The following is a 20,345-nucleotide window of genomic DNA, read 5'->3' as shown; positions in this document are numbered from 1 at the left end:
ATTGCAAAAGCCATAGCCCAGATCCTAAACTGTCGAAGTTTGCCTCACACATGGGTGTGTGTCTTAAATGCAGTGGTTTTCTGTTTTGAGGAGACAGAAGTCTTTCCATTTCTAGAGAGCCATTATCCTGCAACAGCACCACTGCCAACCATAAGCAGCTGTGGATCAGAACCAGCCACGTGCAAAAGTTCCCATCTGCACTCTTAGACAGTGTTTTCCTTAGGTTATTGTTTTATTTCATGGGAGGGTCATCTCAAAATCTAGCTCCACAATCTTCACCTGGTTTTAGAGGCATTTATATTCTTTAATGCTTCCTGAGATATATCTGTAGCTGTCCCAGAGAGTAAGTACTGATGCAAGGGTTGCAGCTGTATCTGCTTAGCTCAACCCAAGTGAGAAATACTGCACAGATGGATCTGCTGCAGAGCAATGCTTTGGCTGGTGCAATCTTTTATTTTCAATCTTCTATTTTTCAGTCAGCAGCAGAAAGTTCAGAGCTCTTTGAGTCAGAGTTTTATCTGGATAATCTTTTTTAGTAGCCATCAGACATGTTTTATGTGAGTTTGTCTTAATTTCTCCTCTTGAGAAAGCTGTGTTGTAACCCTTACAGTTCATACTGTCTTTAATAAATAATTTTTAGTTTTGCTGTATTCTTTTTTAGATGGTACAGCCATAGTTGCATTAATGTTAATTCACAGTGAATTTCAGTAAAGGAATATTCTGGTGAGCATCTACTTTTTATTTCTGTAGGTGCCCAGTTTTTTGTCTAAAAATCTTAAAAGTGAAACTGATTTAGATTTCACATGTCTGATAATTTGTACGTAGTGAATACGCATTTAATATTTTTACAACTCAATTTCACTGTTAAGGTTCTGCACTTTTGCCTTTAAATGACTGTATGGATAATCAATCTATTAATTATTTTCAGGAATCTGAGAGTCTGTGTGACAAGCTGCTCTTAAGACAAAGGATGAACTTGTTGTCCCAGATATCCACTGCACCAATAGACTGCTTGTTTAAGGTTAATAACTTTTATGGCAGAATATGTATGTATTTGCATATTTCATGTTTATATCCCTCCATTTCTGCAATTTTCTGGAATGTATTGAAGGGTTAATTACATTGGTACTGTGAAATGTGTTTTAGTAGATGCTAAAAGTGTATTTTGAATAAAATACATTTCTGTGCTAAAGCCTTATTAACACAATGCAATCTTACAGATTTCAGCACATGTTATGTGAAATATAGAAGCAAATGAGGATGAAATGCTGCTGCTATTGGTATTATGTGGCCCATTTAATGCACAGATGTGATACAGCTTTTAGTGCTTGAAATTGGAAGAGTTTTCTGAAATAATTTAAATGTAGTCACCTGACAGCTACTTCGTATTATCTGTTAATCTCATACTGTCATTCTAAAAGAATTTTGCCTATACAAGGACACAAAGCAGAGCTTCTAATTATATGTCTTCACAGCTTATGGCTGGAGACTTAGTAATTTTATAGGCATGTTTTTGCACAGAGGGAGTTCAATTTCATGATTGAGTCTAAAGAGGACAATAGGAATTGTTTTGATTTTTTTTATAGAAAGTGAAGTAAGCCAAGAACAGTTTCTTTTTAGTACTGAGTGCCCATTAGGGGGCTTTGTGCTGTGACATTGTTCATTTTTGCTTTCTAATGCTTGAATACGTCTTTCATAATCGGTTCCTTTCATTTTGTGCTTCAGTAAATTACTCTTGGCTTTTTTTTTTTTCCTTAAAAGGAGGCCTTTTAGATTGGTTTCTCTTGGTTTCTCACTCTCTTTACTCTTTTTCTTTTTTTTGTAGCATATTGCTTCAGGTGATCAGGAGGAAGTGGAGCGGCTGCTAAGTCAAGGTGACAGTGATAAGGACACTGTACAGAAAATGTGTCACCCGCTGTGTTATTGTGACAAATGCGAGAAGCTGGTTTCTGGGTGAGCACTCTTCACCCCAAAAATGCATAGAAAGCTGTGTAGAAGCCTTTATCTATGATTTGCTTCAGAAAGTATGCTGCTTTTGGTTATAGAGGAATTTGGTAGCACTTTGGGATGTAGTAGAGAGTGTGTTTGTGTGTGGTTTGAAAAAACAGAAGAAATACTGGGAGCACACAGAATCCTTTGGAACCCACCTGTTCTGTGATGGAGCCTGTGTCTCCTTTGGCAGACATGGTGTTTCTTCTCTTGAATCAAACTTACAGATCTGGGACTAACCCACTTCTCCTAACAAAATGTAAAGTTGTGTATGGAATAATTTGTCAATGTAAGAGGATAAAGAGTTCAAAAATCAGGTTTTTGTCATCCTTGGCAGCTTTTCTTATTCTCTCCTTCCTACCACCAGCTGGGTAATTAAGCTGCTTTCAAACCATTGTGTTTTAAAGGAAACTGAATGACCCTTCCATTATCACCCCCTTTTCCCGAGATGACCGGGGATATACTCCACTTCATATAGCTGCTGTTTGTGGTGAGTGGGCTTGCTGTTCTTCACTAGTGCTTCCTACTCCTTTTGCTTTTGTATCTTTGTCAGCCTGTTTTCCACCTTTGTAATAAAGCTGGAATTCTGCATTAAGTTGTTTTTTTGCTTTTGTGCTATTGAAATTTTGCTGTTTCTATCTGAGCACAGACTGAAGTTGTTGTATATTCTTTTAAGCTCAGTTTCTTATGGCTGAGTTTTTCTTTGTTTGCTGACTGTTTATGTTTGTCATAGTGACTACCACAGTAGTGCTTTCTTCAGCTTTGAGAGAAGTAAAAATGTGTCCTCAGAAACCAGTCTTGTTTTAAAGGACTGGCAGATTGATAAAGGACTTTTCTCTTTCCTGCAGCTGGCTGTGCATCGTAGATCTGTAATACCTGTATTGTAATGTTCATTATGTAGTTGATCTTCCTTTTATTAGAAGCTGTATTATTTTCTTAGTTTCTTATTTAGAATTTCCTTTTTTGTTAATATATCAAATTCAGGGGGGTTTTTTTGTTACTCTTAGGATACAAATATACTTTGCTTTTAGCTGGAGGTTCTTTTATGGGGCTTTGACCTTGAATAATCTGCCATAAAAAAGCCCAAATACCAAGGCAGTGAATATGCAGTATACAGAAGCACAGTATGCAGAAATGCAGGGTATTTTGGTTTATAGTCACTGTTTGAATTTGAAAAGTGGCAGTGTTCTTGTGCAAAGTTTACTCCTTTCTTTGAATGCTTATTTTCCAAGGTCACACTTCCTTAGTGGATTTACTTGTAGCCAAAGGAGCCATTGTCAATGCTACTGATTACCACGGTTCAACTCCCCTCCACCTCGCCTGTCAGAAGGGATATCAAAATGTTACAGTAAGCACTACACCTAACCTAAATAATACTTACATGACTCCTATTGAGCTCTTCTACTGTTACTGCCATTTAGATCTTCTGGGGAGCTTTTACCAGAACTGTGTAAGCTGTCAGAATGGAGGATTTTTCATCATTGTAGTTTGCAAGATATTTTATTTTTTCTTCTGCTGCAAGGTTTTCAGCCATTGGTAATAACAAACTGGCAGCTCTGCATGCCTGATAATTCATCCACTTTATTAATACAAATGTCCAATACAGAATACAAATGGAAAGCATCTCTGCTCTTGCTTGAGGCAGAACAACCATTGCAGTCACTGGACTGAGTTAAATGCTTCACACTGTGTTTAGGATAATCTGTGTAACCACAGTACTTATTGTCTACTTGAGTTTCATGTATGTGATATTCTTCAATTAGCATTGTTGAAATTAAGCTGTGTCTTAATTGGCTTGCATAGGCTCTTGAAATGTCAGGTAGATGATGTAGTAAATATATTGCAGTGTTTGCTGCAGTAGAGAATTCATTTTTTTCAGTTGAAACTCTGAATATGTAAGAGGAGACTTTTTTGATTCTCAGGGTAGGGCACAAACAGCTCTGGAGTGCCAAGAGGGTGGTGTCTGAAACAGGAGGCAGAGCTAGTGTGTCTTGAAGTGCTTCATCATGCCAGAGCCCTAAAGGAATCTGCAGAGCAATAATTGTTTGTGCATTAATTTTTTAGTTACTTAAATGTCTACTTTTGTTTTTCTTTTCAGCTGCTCTTATTGCACTACAAGGCAAGTACTGATGTTCAGGACAATAATGGAAATACTCCACTTCATTTAGCCTGCACTTACGGTCATGAGGATGTAAGTAATTGTTTTGTAACAAACCAAATGGGCATTCTACTGGAATGGAATTAAACTGATGCAGATTAGCACTAAACTTACATATTTTAAAAAGTAAATAAAATTATTTGAAGGCTAAATTGTTTAGTGCTCTAAATAAGGACTTTATTTGATAGTTTGTAGCAATTTTTAATGTGAGTTCACATTAAATATAGCAGTGCTTTGCAAATTTAGTTATTTTAGTCTTTATTTCATGACACTGAACCACTAAAAACTGCTCTTTAGGTAATGGGTCACATGAGCAGCAATAAAAACAAACCTTTTAGGGTTGTGCCTGTTGTCTGAACTGAGACACAACACTATAATTTATTGATAGCTTTCCTTTTCTTTCCAGTGTGTCAAGGCTTTAGTGTACTACGATGTGCATTCCTGCAGGCTGGATATTGGCAATGAGAAGGGAGACACTGCTCTGCACATTGCTGCTCGCTGGGGCTATCAAGGGATCATAGAAGTGCTCCTGCAAAATGGGGCAAACCCAGAGATTCAGAACCGGATGAAGGAGACTTCCCTACAATGTGCTTTAAATTCCAAGGTATTCCTCTTTATCTTCCAGCCTGATTTCTTTCTGATGCAACACCACAGAGGTGTAAATGTTCACTGCTAATAGGGTTTCACTGTTACAGAGAAAATGTGTGTTTGACTCTGAGGAAGAAAGGTCCCATTTCAACTCCAGTGGTGGGAATACACTCTGTGGGATAAACATGAACTTGTAAATGGGTACTTTTAATCTGCTCAATCATAATCTGTTACTAATTATTAGGTTGTCAGCTAATTTGTGTTTCAGTCAGTAGATTCCTCTATAAGTGGAGTTATACTGGTTCTCTTGAATATTTTTATGCAGATTTTGTCGTTGATGGAATTAAACTACCTAACGTTTGAAAGAGGACAGAGTGCTTCTGAGGTAACAGCCCATGCAAGTTGCTAAACTGTTTCGTGCCTATGCTTGACCTCCTTAATTTGATATTTAACCTTTTCTGTTTGATTAATTGATTGATTTTTTATGTTTTCTTCCCAACTGCAAGTCACCGCTTAGGTCTCCTCAGCATTCAGCAGAAACTTTCAGCAGAGGATCATCTGTCTCAAGCCTGTCATCAGCATCAACTGATATAAGGCAAGAAGAAGCAAAAAACAGTTATAAAGAGGTAAGACTAAGATGCAGATTTTGACAGTAAGCAAAGTGAAGGAAGCTAGAAGAGTGATAACTTGCCACAGTGTTTTAAACTACTTCTTCAGAAATAGCCTTCTGTCTGTTTGGAAAATGGTAACTGCTGTCCTCAGGGGTTTGTCATCTCAGTACCTGAGCACTTACTTTTGTGTGGTTTCAACTGCTCTATTGGTTATTTCCAGGGAAAAACTGACACCATCTCTGAAGTAGTTGTTCATATTTATTGAAGTTCACTATCTAATATGAGAATTTATTGAGGTTTACCAAAGTACAGTGGCAGTCAGTGCCCCAAGGACCTGGCTGTCCCATCCAGGGATTAAGTGCCACTGGTAGCTCACAAAATCTGTCAGGAAAAAGAGCCTAGTACAGGCATTCTGGCAAACAACAAACTGGAATGTCAAGACGTGCTTTCAGAATAGGCATGGGAATCAATTTTGCAACAAGTGAAGTACAGACTATATATTAAATATCTTGCATGTATGTGTTTGCTGATTTTGCTCTGTTCACACCAAATGGCATCCTCTGATTTTTTTTCCTGTGGGATCTCAGATCCACACTTTGTTACCCCTTCTCAAGACTGTCATACTGCCACTCATTCTGATGCTTCTTTTTATTTTTCCTAGTCTGCCTATTCATTTTTTCCCCAAACTGACCACCTAAGTACGTTTTGTTTCTCTCAACATCACCACTACATTCAAACTCTTCCTTTTCCTGCTATTAAAAGGTTCCTCTCTCGTGAGAAGTTTCAGTTTTCTAAAAATATTGAAGAAATACAACAATGCGAATTTTGACTGCACAATATGATTTCACACTTGAGTTGCTCTACAAGAGACTCAGTGTAGGGCTGTACCTCTCTGTACAGGCAAGCACTCTAAATAAGTTCTTCTCATAGATTGAGGATTTGTTTTTCTTTGAAGGAGCAAATTTATCACACCCAAGTGCTAAGACTGTAGTTCAAACCAGGGAAAAAGATTATGAACTGCTTACACCTGAGATCCTTGGGGTTAATGAGCTCCTCTGTAATCCAGCTTTAGTTCATTTCTGTTTGCCAAGTTTCACCTGGGCTCCCTGCTCAGAGGTAAGAGCCTGATGCTGAGAGAGCTCTGTGAAGGAAGTAATGGGAAATTGGTATGGTCAGTTTTCCAGATTTCAAGGTTTGCACCTTGGATTAAGGTCAGACCTTTATTAATCAGTACTCTTAAATGAGCCAGTCATAGTCGCTTGTTTATTATGACTTAGGAAAGAGAAAGAGCCAGGATTGTAAATTTGGGACTTGCTCTGTTGGAACCAAAATCTCCATGCACAGTTTCTGTTCAGCAGCTGAAAAGCTGGCCATGCAGGCAAATTGTGGTAGATTTGTTTCTTCTATTTTTACATTTCAAGGAAGGTTCTGTTCCATGGAAGAGGGGGAAAACAAACTGGAAAGATGGAGAAATGCATGTAGCAGACACTTTGCCCTAAGTGCTCTTAATAAATTATCTATAAGCTGTCTGACAAATGTTATACCACTGCTGGGGCCCAGTGCAGCTTTTAGTACTTTAAGAAAGTTGTTATTTTTGGAAATAAATTATCAGAGCTTGTGGGTGACTGCTATTACTGTTAGGCATTTTGTATGGCATAAGATGACTCCTGAAAAATCCATAAGACCTTTACATTCTGCAGTGACATTATTCTGTATGATTAGGGGAAGTTTAGGGAAGGCACAGACCTCCCTGGTATATATAATCCATTTTAGCTGTATATGTGCAGAGATTGGGATTCAGCTCACCCAACTTCTGGAAGACAGTTGTCTTCACTTCAGACATCTATTTCACCTCCTGGAGGGAAATTAACTCCAAAGAGGAGTTAATCTCAGACATGCTTAGTTTGACCTGAGTTGCACTCAGGTGTTATTTGTTGATTGCATTCTGTTCTGTAGTTACCAGAGAGGGAGTTTAAGTGCCTGCTTGCAATTTAGACAGATGACTTTTAGACATTCAAAATTAAGAAAGAAAAATCAAAGAATTCTAGATATTGCCCAGAGTGACCAGTGCATGACTTCAAGGATCTTCATCCTGTATTGGAAAGGTAGTAATAAAACCAAGCTTAGCAGGATTCCTCAGAAGAGATAAAAATGGAGAGATTTAATCTGGCCTCTGATCTTTCAGCTGTTTGTGTCCTTTTCTTCATCTAAAACCCTGAAGAAAGAGATCAGAGCAATAAAACTTCAGTCTCATTCTTCCCTGTTTGCCTTGTCAAACAGCACTGGCACACTCAGCAAGGTGGTATTTTCCATATGAAGACTGAAGTGTGACTGAAGCTGTCACTCCATGACACCTTCAACTTGCAAGGTGTTCCTTACTGTTGAAACAAGTATGCTTACACAGCAACATCTGTGGTGACTCTAGCACAGTGGTGGAATAACTTGCTATAATGCTGAAACAGACTTTCACAAAGCTTATTAAATGATTCTTGACACTCTGCAGAGCCAGGTGAGTTGTGAGAGGACTGATGGACTCTCCCTGGCCTTTTGCTGGCACCTTTCCCATTCCTATCAGGTTGGATCTCGACTCCTTCATGTCAGAGTAGAGAATTAGAGAAGTGAAGAGACAAATTAATCTCCTTCTCCTGCTCTCACAAGCAATCTGAGGGCTCAGGGGAATGGCACGAGTGCTCTGCAGAGCACCTTCCACCTCTTCTTCCCCCACGTGTCTCTTTTCCCTCTGCAGAGCTCATGGACAGGAAGGCACCTTCACCCAGCAGCAGAGCCCTGGCTTGACCTTACACTTAAATGGGCTAATGCTGGTGCTTGTCCTAATGCATACCCTTTGACATTTATACCTTTCCAGATTTTAAGTAAGAAAACAAATTTCATACTTACAGTCAAGTTAGATTTGTAAACACAGTTATCTGCAGAAGGTAAACAGTTGCAAAGCATCTTTCTCATCTTAAACTGTTGTTTCTCAACTAGCACAGTGAAATCTGCCATCTTTTGTGTTCCTGGTAGCATAGAGTAGCTCAGCAAGAGTCCAAACAGTATTAGTGTGTATTAGGATAGGAATGTGCCTTGAACAGGGATTTTTAACATTAGATTCACACAGAAATGCACAGGGCAGCTGCTGCTGGAGCAGCATTATAATATATGTATCAGCTTACATGGCTTTTTGTATGGGTGGGCCACAAATCCTCAATTTAGATAAGTACTGTTTAACTAAGCAAGTCAGAGATCATCGAATGGCCACAGGCCTTGCACAGATTTTCTATTTCATAAAGGACGAAGGTTTTTCCTTTACAACTTGATCAATAAATATGAAATGGGCCAGCAGTAATCCTACTGCATGAGCTTAGGAGGTTAGCAAAGGACACAGTGTGTTCTGCTTAATACCAATACTAACAAAGCAAATAAATAATTTTCTTCATACATAGGTGGAAAAACTCCTGAGAGCAGTTGCTGATGGAGATCTGGAAATGGTGAGTGTTAATGTGGCTGTTGAATATTATTGGATTTCATTTTATCTTATTCCATTTGAGGAAGTATCAAGTGGAGAATGCTTTGGGTAATAATCTCATGTAAAGAGGAAATTTAGGTGGCAGTAGTCAGCCCAGAGATGCTATCTGTGGGACACAAACCAATATGTATTTTGGATTTCAAATAGACAGCTGATGGCTATAATAACACCAGTTTGAGAGCTGATGGTCTGTAATTTGTGGTGCCACCTGTCTTGACTATTTTTTTTATTTATAATCCACTGAGATGAAAGAAATAATTTATCAGCTGATAAAGCAAAGAACTGTTCACTTGTTGAATGCATATCATTATCCTAGTTTACAATGTGACTTGATACAAGTAATTATCTCCAAGCCAGTTCTTAAGTCACTTCAAGGAGCAGTAACATGTACAGTGCTGATACTTGCCATCTTCCTGGCCAGTGGTAAATGTGCATGCATTGCAGTTAACTTTCCACCCACTTTGTGAAAATCTAAACTACGTCAAGAAAGTTAAATATAGTGCTATTACTTGCTGGGAAATTAGTATCTAGAACTGCTCAATAGATACCAGCAATGTAAAGCATATAGAAATCCAGTCTGTGCATTCACATGACAAAAATCACCTTATCTTTTGTGGCTTTTCTTTCCTCATTACTGAAGTTCATGTAAAGCTGTTCATAAAAGGAGAATCATCCAACAGGATGACAAAGGTTACAGACTGTATATTTATTAAAAAACCACGAGTATTTGAAAACTCTGACTTTTTCTGACAGCCTGAGGTCTGTCTCCATAGGAACAGCCACAGCAACCAGGTCATTAGGGCTGCTGTCGATTTTTTGCTGTGCCAGCCAAGTGAGCTTTGCAAGAGGAGGCATTAAAAAAGTGCTGTGAAACTGGAAGATTTTTTAAAAAGTAAACATTGTGATGCAATTTGTGTTGTTGCAGCATAGCTACTGGATTTGATGTTCTCCTTGTACCTAGCCTGTCCAGTGGAAAGGATATGTGCAAATCTACCACATTAAAAAAAACCCAAATCTCTTGTCTGAAATAAGTGTTATGGAGCAGCTGAAAGTTTAGAATGAGGCTACAGAGATTGCAGTTAATATTTTGACCAAAAATAACTTTAAACAAAGAAGAATGACTACTGCACTGTAATTGTAAAGAGATTGGCACAGGAGTAGTGTGTTCAGGTTTTTGGGAGACACTGGTATCAATATGTTGTCAGCTGTGCACTGGGTGATGAGAGCAGCAGTATATTGGGCTGTCACAGGAGGAGGAGGAGGAAGTAAATTTTGAGGGTCTAGGTGAGTCTGCAGGGAAAGGGGGAAGTGAAGTGAGCTGGCCTTCCATAAGCAGGCAGGCTTGAGAGATTTCCTTTACTCCAGAGAACAAGGTGGAATTTGCAGGGAAAGCAATACTCTGTGATAAACATGCCTTTTCAGGCTCAAATATCATTCAGAATCAGGTATAGGGCCCTTCCTGGCTCTCCTAGGATTTGTTGTAGCTGCATGTGTTTAAAGGGGTGGGACATGGATGTGTTTTTTTTCCCAGAGCTCAGTGGTGAGGAGCAGAACCTGTGATGAGTGTGAGAGTAAACAAAGTGGGAGGAATATCTCAGAAATCCCACTGACCCCATTCCCTTGCACTAGCAGCTTTAGAGCTCTTGGCTTAGTTCAGTAGTCATGGAGACTTACTACAGTCACTGCTAATTCTAAGATGTCTAGTGAAATGCAGATTAATGAATTTCAATATAAAAATGTACTGTTTAAACAGCTTTTTTTTTTTTTAATTAAATGTGATGTAAAATTTACATGCCCTAAGTATCACTCTTTGCAGTTTGCACATGAATGCCCTTGAGCCCTAAGATTTCACTGAATGGCCTCTCACTCAAAAATGAGGCATTTTACATTGAGGAAAAAGTACAACTGTCCAACCCCTGAGAAGTGGCAGACCTAAGGATAGTCAGTGCCCCTGCAAAGTTTAGCGTTGTCATCCTTGTCATTCCTTATGTTCTAAAGCAAAAGATGAAACAGAATTCACATTGATATGAGCTGGTACAAATAATCTGAGCTAAAAGGATTTGGAGTGTTTGAGTGTGGGTGAACACTGAAGTTGTGATTAGGCAGCAGGATGTCATTTATAATTCACTTCACTGCTGTACTTGGAGAACTTCCTAGCTGCTTTGTCAACAATAACACTTGATTTTTTAGTTTGGCCTGTGGGCAGCTGATGGCAGGAGGTAGTTGTGTTCTCTTCCTGAGATACTCACAAGTGTATGTTTGTCAAATATGACTTGTTTATATATGCAGATCTGTTAGGACATGTGATTTTTGGACTCTATAAAGAAGGACTTGCTTTTTATGCCAGGTCCGTTATCTCTTGGAATGGGTGGAAGATGACTTGGAAGATGAGGATGACACAGCCAGTACATCAAAACCAGAATTCTGCCATCCCTTATGCCAGTGCTCAAAATGTGGGCCAGCACAAAAGGTTGGAATAATTCTGTGAAAAGTATAATGTATTTTCTTGTAATGTAAGTTTTAGCTTCAGGGAAATAGCATTCATATTGCCCAGCACCTCTAACTCTCTGTCTAATAAGAAATTAACTATATGCAGATTTTCATACTTCATCTGGTGGTATGATTTTTTTTTTAGTTGAACTGTTGAAAATTTTGGATACAGGACCAGTGTTCATGGACTTGCTCGATGTCTAACGGATTGAGAAAGCTTCACAGTTTGCTTTTAGGATATGTAGAGTGCTATCAGGAAAGTTTTGGGTAACTTTGAATAAACATTCTTTTCTAAGCCTCTGTTACTGCTACTGACACAGCATATCTGCTTACCTGCTAGCAATCAGTTCAGCAAGGAATACCTGCTAATCCCAGAATCCTTGTAATGCTGATAAAGTATTTTTTAAAAATGCACGACATCTTTTCTACCAGCCACATCTAAAGCCTCTTCAGAGATTAGATATAATTACAATGACTTTCTTTTCAGTTGCAAAGATTTCCTTCCCCCTGACTTACCACACTGTAAAATAGAACTAGGCTTTACAATACACTCTTTTTATGGTTTGTTATTTTTTGAGTTTGGTTGGATTTTTTTGTGTATGTGGTTTTTGTTGTTGTTGTTTTAAATAAGGAACAATCGCAGCTTTTTGGAAATAGAAATTCCATAACTTGCCTTCCAGGAGGCATCTGAAGGTGTAAATGACTGGATAAGTCATTGCAAAATAAACCTAAGTACAAATTTTCAGTTTATTTGGTACTTTGCAGTTAACAGCACTGTGAGATGGCTTAACTTCTAAATTCCCCACTCTCACCACTTTTTGTGCAGGTTTAGAGTGTGCTGTTGTCCTTAAATGCTTCACATTCACACTGTGCTTTGTTCTCTGGTAAGGGGTGTCCCTGTGCCCTCAGGACAGACATCACATGCTCAAGATGCCAGAGCTGAGTCCATAGAGCTCATTTTATTGCTGACGTGGAGGGGAATGGCATCTGCTGTGGAATTTACTTGTCTGCTGAATGAGAAGAAGAAGGAACTCGTTAATTAATCCCAACCCCTGTGTTAGACAGACACACATTGAAGGAGCAGAGTGAAAAGCTGTGCACACTGTAAATGACAGGCAGCCAAAGTTTGCAAGAGGAATGAAAGGGGATGTTCTGTACTGCTGGGTAAACTGTCCTCCAGGTGGTTTCCTTATCCTGACTCCCCAGGGGAGTCTGTTCTCTGGGCCACTCTTGCTTCCAGATGAATTAAATTGATTTTAATTTGTATCCTTATTACCCCAAGCTTCATGTAGCATTAAGAGGTGTTTATTGTCAGTCTCAAAGAGCATAAATATTTGTATAAGTGAAAGTAACTCATTAACACTGCCTCATGCCTGGAATGAGCACCCTATCATCTATATAAAAACTTTCAGTTTTACTTATGTCTCAGCCTGTGCTGCTTTAGCCTCTTTTTAGTATCATGAATACTTTGCCTGGAATTGCTCACCATGAAGCTTCCATGTTGGAAGAAAACAGATAACAATAAAAGAAATTTTCTGTTGAAAAATACTACCAAGCTGCTCTGATTTACTGACTTTTTCTGAAGGCCTCAAATTAAGCTCTATCCAAATTTCTTGTAATGCCCATCTGCCCATTTTATATAAACGTAGCAGTATTTGGCTATTTCATTAATTAAAAACCAAAGCACGATTATTTTGACAGTTGTATCGTGTGTGTTTTCCTCCACAGAAGTTCTCCAGGATCTGTTCCAACGGGCTGGGGGTGAATGTTTCAAACCAGGATGGTTTCACCCCGCTGCACATGGCTGCTCTGCACGGGCACGGCGAGCTGGCAGCGCTGCTGCTGCGCCACGGCGCCAGCGCCAGCGCCAAGAACGCCCAGCTGGCAGCTCCCCTGCACCTGGCCTGCCAGAGGGGACACTCCCAGGTAACCCTGCCCTGGCACAAAGCTTGCTGGCACCTGGCACCCGGGGAGAGCTGCCTAGGAAAACTCTCCAACGCACTGAACCACCAACAGAGAAAATGAGTTTGGCGGTTCTGGGTTTTGTTTTCGGGGTCTAAAACCTCCAGATGGAAAGGAGAACTTTGAGCTGGAATCGTTGTAGGAGACACCTTTTCTTTCTAAATGACTTAAAATGCAGCGGGTTTTAATAATAAACGGTTTAATGCAAGTGGTGCAAAAACTGTGCATACTTCAAATGCTTTATACACCCCTTGTGCAGCTGAATCTTCTGTACATTCCTCTGTGCCCTCTTCTCTAGGCTATGTTTGTGTCTTGGTGTCTTCAGCAGCCCCAGTATTAAATAGTGACTGTATTTCTGACTCCTTTAATTAGATCATAAGCCGAGTGGAGCTTTGAGGCGGCAGATAAACTCATCTCTCCCTTCAACTCAGGAAGCAAAAGCAGTGAAGGAGAAGCATGAGCCCGTGGGGGGAGGGTGTCAATACAGGAGGGAGAGTAAATGAGTTTGGAGAATAACAAACATGAAAAAGCAGGGGCAGACAGGCAAATGGAAAGATGCACAAAAGCGGAAAATTAGGATTTTAAAAGTAAGAAGCTGAAGACTGTAGGAGGGAAAAAAAGAGAATTTTGAAAATGATGGGAAGAGAAAGCACTAGGGAAGCAAGAAAAACCAAGAATACTACTCAGAGTTGTAGGCTAATTCATGGGAGAGTTGTAGATCAGTTCATGGGGTAATTACAGTATAAAGAACTTCTTCCAAGTGTGATGAGTTTGGAAAAGGGTGCTGCTGTGGTGGTTTGGTTTTGATGTTTTGTTAAGTTACTGGTTCTATTTGTTTTTCACACACCTCGAGTTTTATTTCCTGGCCTTCCTTGTAGTTGCTTAACTTTTTCTTTTTTAAAAGCAGGTGTTAAAATATGAAATACTAGTCAGTAAGAGTAAAGTTGTTGCTTCTTTCTATAGGTGGTAAAGTGTCTGATGGATTACAATGCTAAACAAAATAAAAAGGATATATATGGAAATACTCCCTTAATTTATGCCTGCTTGAATGGCCACTATGAGACTACTGCCCTGTTGTTGCAGGTAAGATCACTGAAGACAGTGTGTTCTGCTAGTATTTCTCATGTGATATCTGTGCTTACCTAGAACTCAGGATCAGTATTTTTAGTTACGCATTTCTCTGTCAAATGAGTTTTTGTTAATTTACTCCTTTTGATCCCAGATTTTAATTAGATAAATATTGCCTTGGTATTGTAAAGGTAGCTGTATGTATGGAACTTTTATGGTGGCAGGTGGCAGGTTTTCTTGCCTGGGATTCTATCACATAGAGTTGGGGGTTTCTTAAGTATCTCGAAGACTTGGAATATATAATAGATAGATACAAGACTTGGAATATATAACAGATGCAAAAGCAAACTGAGCTGATCCACGGAGCTGCGGCTGTGACATGGGGCAGTGATGTGCCCAGGTGGGTTCTGGTTGCTGTGGTGGCTCAGCTGCCTCTGGCCGTGCGCGGCTCTGGGGCCGCTGCATCGCTCAGGCCCCTCCTGCTGTCCTGACTCGGGTTTATTTCCCTTTGCTGTGCAGCACGGCGCCTCCGTGAACCTCTGCAACGCCAAGGGCAACACGGCCCTGCACGAGGCCGTGGCGAGCGGGAACGAGGCAATGGTGGCTCTGCTGCTGCAAAACGGGGCCCTGCGGCACCTGCGCAACGAGCGGAGCTGCACCGCTGCCGACTGCGCCGAGCCCGTGAGTGCTGCACCCGCCCGGCCACGGCTCTCACTCACATGACACTGGCCATGGCTCACATGACACTGGCCATGGCTCTCACTCACATGACACTGGCCATGGCTCACATGACACTGGCCACGGCTCTCACTCACATGACACTGGCCATGGCTCACATGACACTGGCCACGGCTCTCACTCACATGACACTGGCCATGGCTCACATGACACTGGCCACGGCTCTCACTCACATGACACTGGCCATGGCTCACATGACACTGGCCATGGCTCTCACTCACATGACACTGGCCATGGCTCACATGACACTGGCCATGGCTCTCACTCACATGACACTGGCCATGGCTCACATGACACTGGCCATGGCTCTCACTCACATGACACTGGCCATGGCTCTCACTCACATGACACTGGCCATGGCTCACATGACACTGGCCATGGCTCTCACTCACATGACACTGGCCATGGCTCACATGAGACTGGCCACGGCTCTCACTCACATGAGACTGGCCACGGCTCTCACTCACATGAGACTGGCCATGGCTCTCACTCACATGACACTGGCCATGGCTCTCACTCACATGACACTGGCCATGGCTCACATGAGACTGGCCATGGCTCTCACTCACATGACACTGGCCACGGCTCACACTCACATGACACTGGCCATGGCTCACATGAGACTGGCCACGGCTCACACTCACATGACACTGGCCATGGCTCACATGAGACTGGCTGTGGCTCTCACTCACATGACACTGGCCATGGCTCACATGAGACTGGCCATGGCTCTCACTCACATGAGACTGGCCACGGCTCTCACTCACATGACACTGGCCATGGCTCTCACTCACATGAGACTGGCCACGGCTCTCACTCACATGACACTGGCCATGGCTCACATGAGACTGGCCACGGCTCTCACTCACATGAGACTGGCCACGGCTCTCACTCACATGAGACTGGCCACGGCTCTCACTCACATGAGACTGGCCATGGCTCACATGAGACTGGCCACGGCTCTCACTCACATGACACTGGCCATGGCTCACATGAGACTGGCCACGGCTCTCACTCACATGAGACTGGCCACGGCTCACACTCACATGACACTGGCCATGGCTCACATGACACTGGCCATGGCTCACATGAGACTGGCCACGGCTCTCACTCACATGAGACTGGCCACGGCTCACACTCACATGAGACTGGCCATGGCTCTCACTCACATGAGACTGGCCATGGCTTACAGGGCAGGGCAAGCTTCCAGCAGCAGTGTTGCTGTCACAGCAGGGCTGCACTGACTCAGCTGTGTTCAGCACTTATGGGGTTAGAAACACTGAGATGCCTGCTCGTTCCACAACCTACAAATGACTCCAGTGGCCTGTGAAGCCAGTCATGTTTCTAGAATAAGTTATCCTACACAAAAAGGATGAGTCTAGAATAAGTAAAGCACCAATGTAATTAAAATCCCTGTAGTGGCAGAGAGCAGAAGCAATGTTGGATGTAGGCAAATGAATACCTTGCACTAATCAGTTGCACTGGCAGCAACGTTCCTTGTCCCACCCACCATCTTCTGCCCTTCAAGCCTTTTGATTCATTTTATCTTGCAATATAAAGCTCTGACCTTCCCCTTTATTAATAGCAATAACATTATATGTAACAGTAAATGACACAGAATTATTTCACTCTTTAAAGGATTTGACACATGGCCCCTAATTTCATGTGCTTAAATGGCCTCTGAGATGGAGCTTAATGACCACAAAATTCTGTACTGAAACAATTTTAGTGTGTATGTTGCTGTTTAAACTGAAATTGGCTTAACCATAAGTAATACAGCTTAAAATAAGGGGTCAGCACTCCAACATCATCACTGCATTACAGTGTAACTTATGGAACACTAATTTTATCCCACCTCAGAATTATACAATTTTAAGTTTGTTTTTATAATGAGTTATTTTATATGTGTTGTCTTGATTCATGGAAGAATTAATTAACACACTCTGCACAGACTAAAATACTAAATTGTGTTGTTGTTTTTCTTTAATAATGGTGAAAATGGAAACTCTTAAAATCAAGAATTCAAACATCATGAAGCTGCTGGAAGCAGCACCAAGCTGTGTCCCTGCATCAGCAGAGGGAGAGAAGGAGAGTGAGCAGCATGTTACTGTCAAGATAAGGAAAAAAGGTACCTGTGATATTTCCACTGATATGAATAAAAAGTGATTTAGGAATTCATGGGTGACTATATAAAATATTCTATACAATTCCTTTACATATAATAATAGTCAATTATTTTGGATATTTATGATAGGTAACACCTGAACAATCTAAAATACTGTAACTACATCCAGCAGGCTTTGTATTATACTCGTGACATTGCTTCAAACTTGATTTTCACCTACTTTGGTGTATATGTGTGAATTTTACCTACAAAAACATAGGTAAAAACACACCACATTTGAGATGAAATCATTAACCGTGTAAGAACTGTGATTTCAAGCAAAACAAAGCAAAGCAAAGCAAAACAGGATTAAATGACTGTTGGGTGTCATTTATATTGCCCTAAAACAGGTCAGGGAGTGACTCTTCATAAGTTACTGTCTCTCATGTTTTGGGACAGAAATGAGAGCCACAGAGGTGACCTTATAGCACAGTTTGCAGAGGACTTTGAGCAAGTGGCAGGAAGTGGCACAGCGTGGCCATGAGGTGCAGTGACAGCACAGCTGGGCTGCAGCAGAGCCCCTGTGCCTTGGGAAGGATGAGTCACCATCCTTTAGATACCTTTTATCTTACAATGTTAACTCTGACCTTCCCCTTTTTAATAGCAATAACATTGTGTGTTATATTCAATGATGCAAAATTACTTCACTCCTTAAAGGATTTGACACATGGCCCCTATCTCAATGTGCCTAAGCAGCCTCTGAGATGAAGCTTAAGGACCAGAGATTCTCCCTCCTCATCTCTCACCCTCAGCTTCTGATCTGCCTTATCCTTTGCTCCCATTATGCTGGCTCAAGTTTCTGGTGAATTTTCAAGTTCACTACCCTGGGGATGTAAGAAAAGCTGTGCTCCCTGAGCTGGAGAGCTCAGCAAAGGACCTGATGCTACCAGGACTGTAGAAAGAAAACAGGGAGGCTGCAAAGCAGGAATCAGGGAAGATGAGGAGCAGGAGTGCCCCTTTCAGCATCCATGAGTTTTCAAAGTAACTCTTGCCTCCTTCTCTCAGAAAGATTGTGAATGTCTGGTCAACAGAAAACCACAATTAACCACAGCATGCTGATACCTAAAATTGAGAATAGGTCTTTCAAATACTAAAAATAGTTCTAAAAGAGCAATAGAAGATAGGGGTGATACTAATAAGAGATGGTTTAGCATCTGTGTGTTAATTCAGGTTGGTAAACACTGGAATTCAGAGCCTCAAAGTCCAGAATTACAGTCTCTTCAGAAGACTGGCCAGTTGTGCTAATCCAAGGAAAAATGTTTACTTCTGCAACTTAAACTTTTTTTTAAATTTCCAAAGATAAATCACCACTCTAATTCAAGTTAGCACTTTTATAGTTTTATGTTAAATTTAAAATCAGAACTGTGGTTTTTTTAAATTCCTAAGTGTGACTGAGTTGTAATTTTAGCTGCCTGTTCTTTTAACCCCCCAGTGCATCCTAAGCCCTGTGAGGAAGCCGATGATCCCATAAGCAGACAACTTAAACTGGTCCAATCAATTAACAGATTTAACAAGTAAGCAGAGAAGCTTGCTCAGAGTGTGTTTGTTGTTTCCCATAAGCAAAGGAGAAGAGCAGCTGCTAATAAAGCCCCAGAGTGGGTCGGGGTGGTTACACATGAGGTGGTGGTGTGACAGTGGATGTTAATTCTGCAGGGCTGGCACAGTCACATCCCCAGGCAAATGTTCTGGGCATGACAAGCTCACTGGGGTGGTGAGGGAGGGCTTGAAAATGTGTCTAGAACTGGGATTGCACTAATACTTGGTGTATCATCAGTTGAGGATTTCAGAGCCAGACTGCTTAAAAATACTGTAGTGGTGTTCACTCACTGGCTGGGTTTTGCTTGTTATCTTTTTCAGCCTTAATGTATATTCCATAGTAAAATACAGAGAATATGAGTAGGCTGCAATTCTGGGAAGGTGTTGTCAGGGAGCTCCCTGTCTCTGGTGAGACACTTCCACCTTGTGGAACTTCTGAGAGAGGCTTTTATGAAAGGCTTCTGTGAAGACATTTAATTTCTTTGATTTCTTTAAAATCTTCTTCAGAGAAAAACACTTACGGAGAACAATAACAAGAGATAAAAGCGTTCCTAATTTTGACTACCACTTACTGCACCAGGTAAGTGGAAATACTTGTTCAGATTATTCTTATATTACAGCAAATATGTTAGTTTGCTCTGCTGTTACTCTGGGTACATGTAAGAGAAAGTTACTAGTGGTGGTCATTGAATCACAAAAGTTCTGACCTGTTTGCCAAATTGCTCATTCATCATTGTTTGAACTTCAGTGGTGCTTCTATGACACCTCTTAAACACTTCATTCTTACTTTTAAACCTCTTACACCTCTTACTGCAGGCTTCATCTCTGTCTTGTTTTCCATGCCCTGTCCAGCAAAACCTAGAACTGGAAAACTGCAGCTTCTTGGAGCTATAGCTTGCTTTGGCAAGAGAGACATTTTTCAGTATATTGAAATTAGGGTTTGCTTTAAGTCTGCTTGTAAGGGGAGACTGTTTACAAGGGTGACAACAAACTGCATGTTGCATTGCCAGCTGTGACACAAACGTAATAGATTCACTTCTGCTTGGGGTGCAGTGACACCCACACCAACTGCTGGATGCTGCCTTCCCCTGAGCTTGTGCTCCTTCTGCTCCTTTACACTGCCTTTGACTCTCATTGCTTCTTCTGCTGAGCCATTTCAGAACACTAAATCAAGAGAAAAATGACCTGTCAAAATAAACCCAGTTTTTACCAGGTTAGTCCAGCAGCTGCCCATCCTTAGACTGACATAGCCTTGGAAATGCAGACTCTGCTGCTCATGTCCTTCTGGAAAATTAAATACTCTTCCTTTTTCTACAGTCCTTAGAAGACTGAGTACTGGCCAAAAGCCTTGAGAATGCTGAAATAATTCTATAAAGCTGTAATATTTTATTAATTATTTCTGAATGATAATATTCCACTACTTAACTTGGGATTTAGATTTTATAACTGTGGATCACTGAAGGCAGTATGTCATTTCAGTACACAGGTGTCAGAAAATTAATATGTGATCCTGAT

At 40.9% G+C, this 20,345-nt stretch overlaps 1 protein-coding gene across 10 annotated transcripts in view; it reads left to right on the top strand.

Moving 5' to 3' along the window:
- ANKRD27 (ankyrin repeat domain 27) overlaps positions 1 to 20,345 on the top strand; it is a 55,373-nt gene that overhangs the window by 32,563 nt on the left and 2,465 nt on the right. For 8 of the 10 annotated variants that reach the window (XM_062500345.1, XM_062500346.1, XM_062500348.1 and 5 more), the window contains 16 exons: positions 929 to 1,021; positions 1,826 to 1,953; positions 2,397 to 2,479; positions 3,222 to 3,337; positions 4,088 to 4,180; positions 4,554 to 4,751; positions 5,061 to 5,120; positions 5,242 to 5,361; positions 8,790 to 8,834; positions 11,220 to 11,342; positions 13,091 to 13,288; positions 14,288 to 14,407; positions 14,912 to 15,073; positions 17,150 to 17,258; positions 18,727 to 18,808; positions 19,338 to 19,410. In XM_062500345.1, coding sequence (XP_062356329.1) covers positions 929 to 1,021; positions 1,826 to 1,953; positions 2,397 to 2,479; positions 3,222 to 3,337; positions 4,088 to 4,180; positions 4,554 to 4,751; positions 5,061 to 5,120; positions 5,242 to 5,361; positions 8,790 to 8,834; positions 11,220 to 11,342; positions 13,091 to 13,288; positions 14,288 to 14,407; positions 14,912 to 15,073; positions 17,150 to 17,258; positions 18,727 to 18,808; positions 19,338 to 19,410 — 1,803 coding nt within the window. The remainder of the gene's footprint in view (positions 1 to 928; positions 1,022 to 1,825; positions 1,954 to 2,396; positions 2,480 to 3,221; positions 3,338 to 4,087; positions 4,181 to 4,553; positions 4,752 to 5,060; positions 5,121 to 5,241; positions 5,362 to 8,789; positions 8,835 to 11,219; positions 11,343 to 13,090; positions 13,289 to 14,287; positions 14,408 to 14,911; positions 15,074 to 17,149; positions 17,259 to 18,726; positions 18,809 to 19,337; positions 19,411 to 20,345) is intronic. The other 2 variants (XM_062500352.1, XM_062500353.1) reach the window with 2 other exon arrangements.

The sequence above is a fragment of the Cinclus cinclus genome, chromosome 11 (genome assembly GCF_963662255.1).
Source record: "Cinclus cinclus chromosome 11, bCinCin1.1, whole genome shotgun sequence".
NCBI lineage: Eukaryota > Metazoa > Chordata > Aves > Passeriformes > Cinclidae > Cinclus > Cinclus cinclus.
This window is presented reverse-complemented; position numbering and strand designations above follow the sequence as displayed.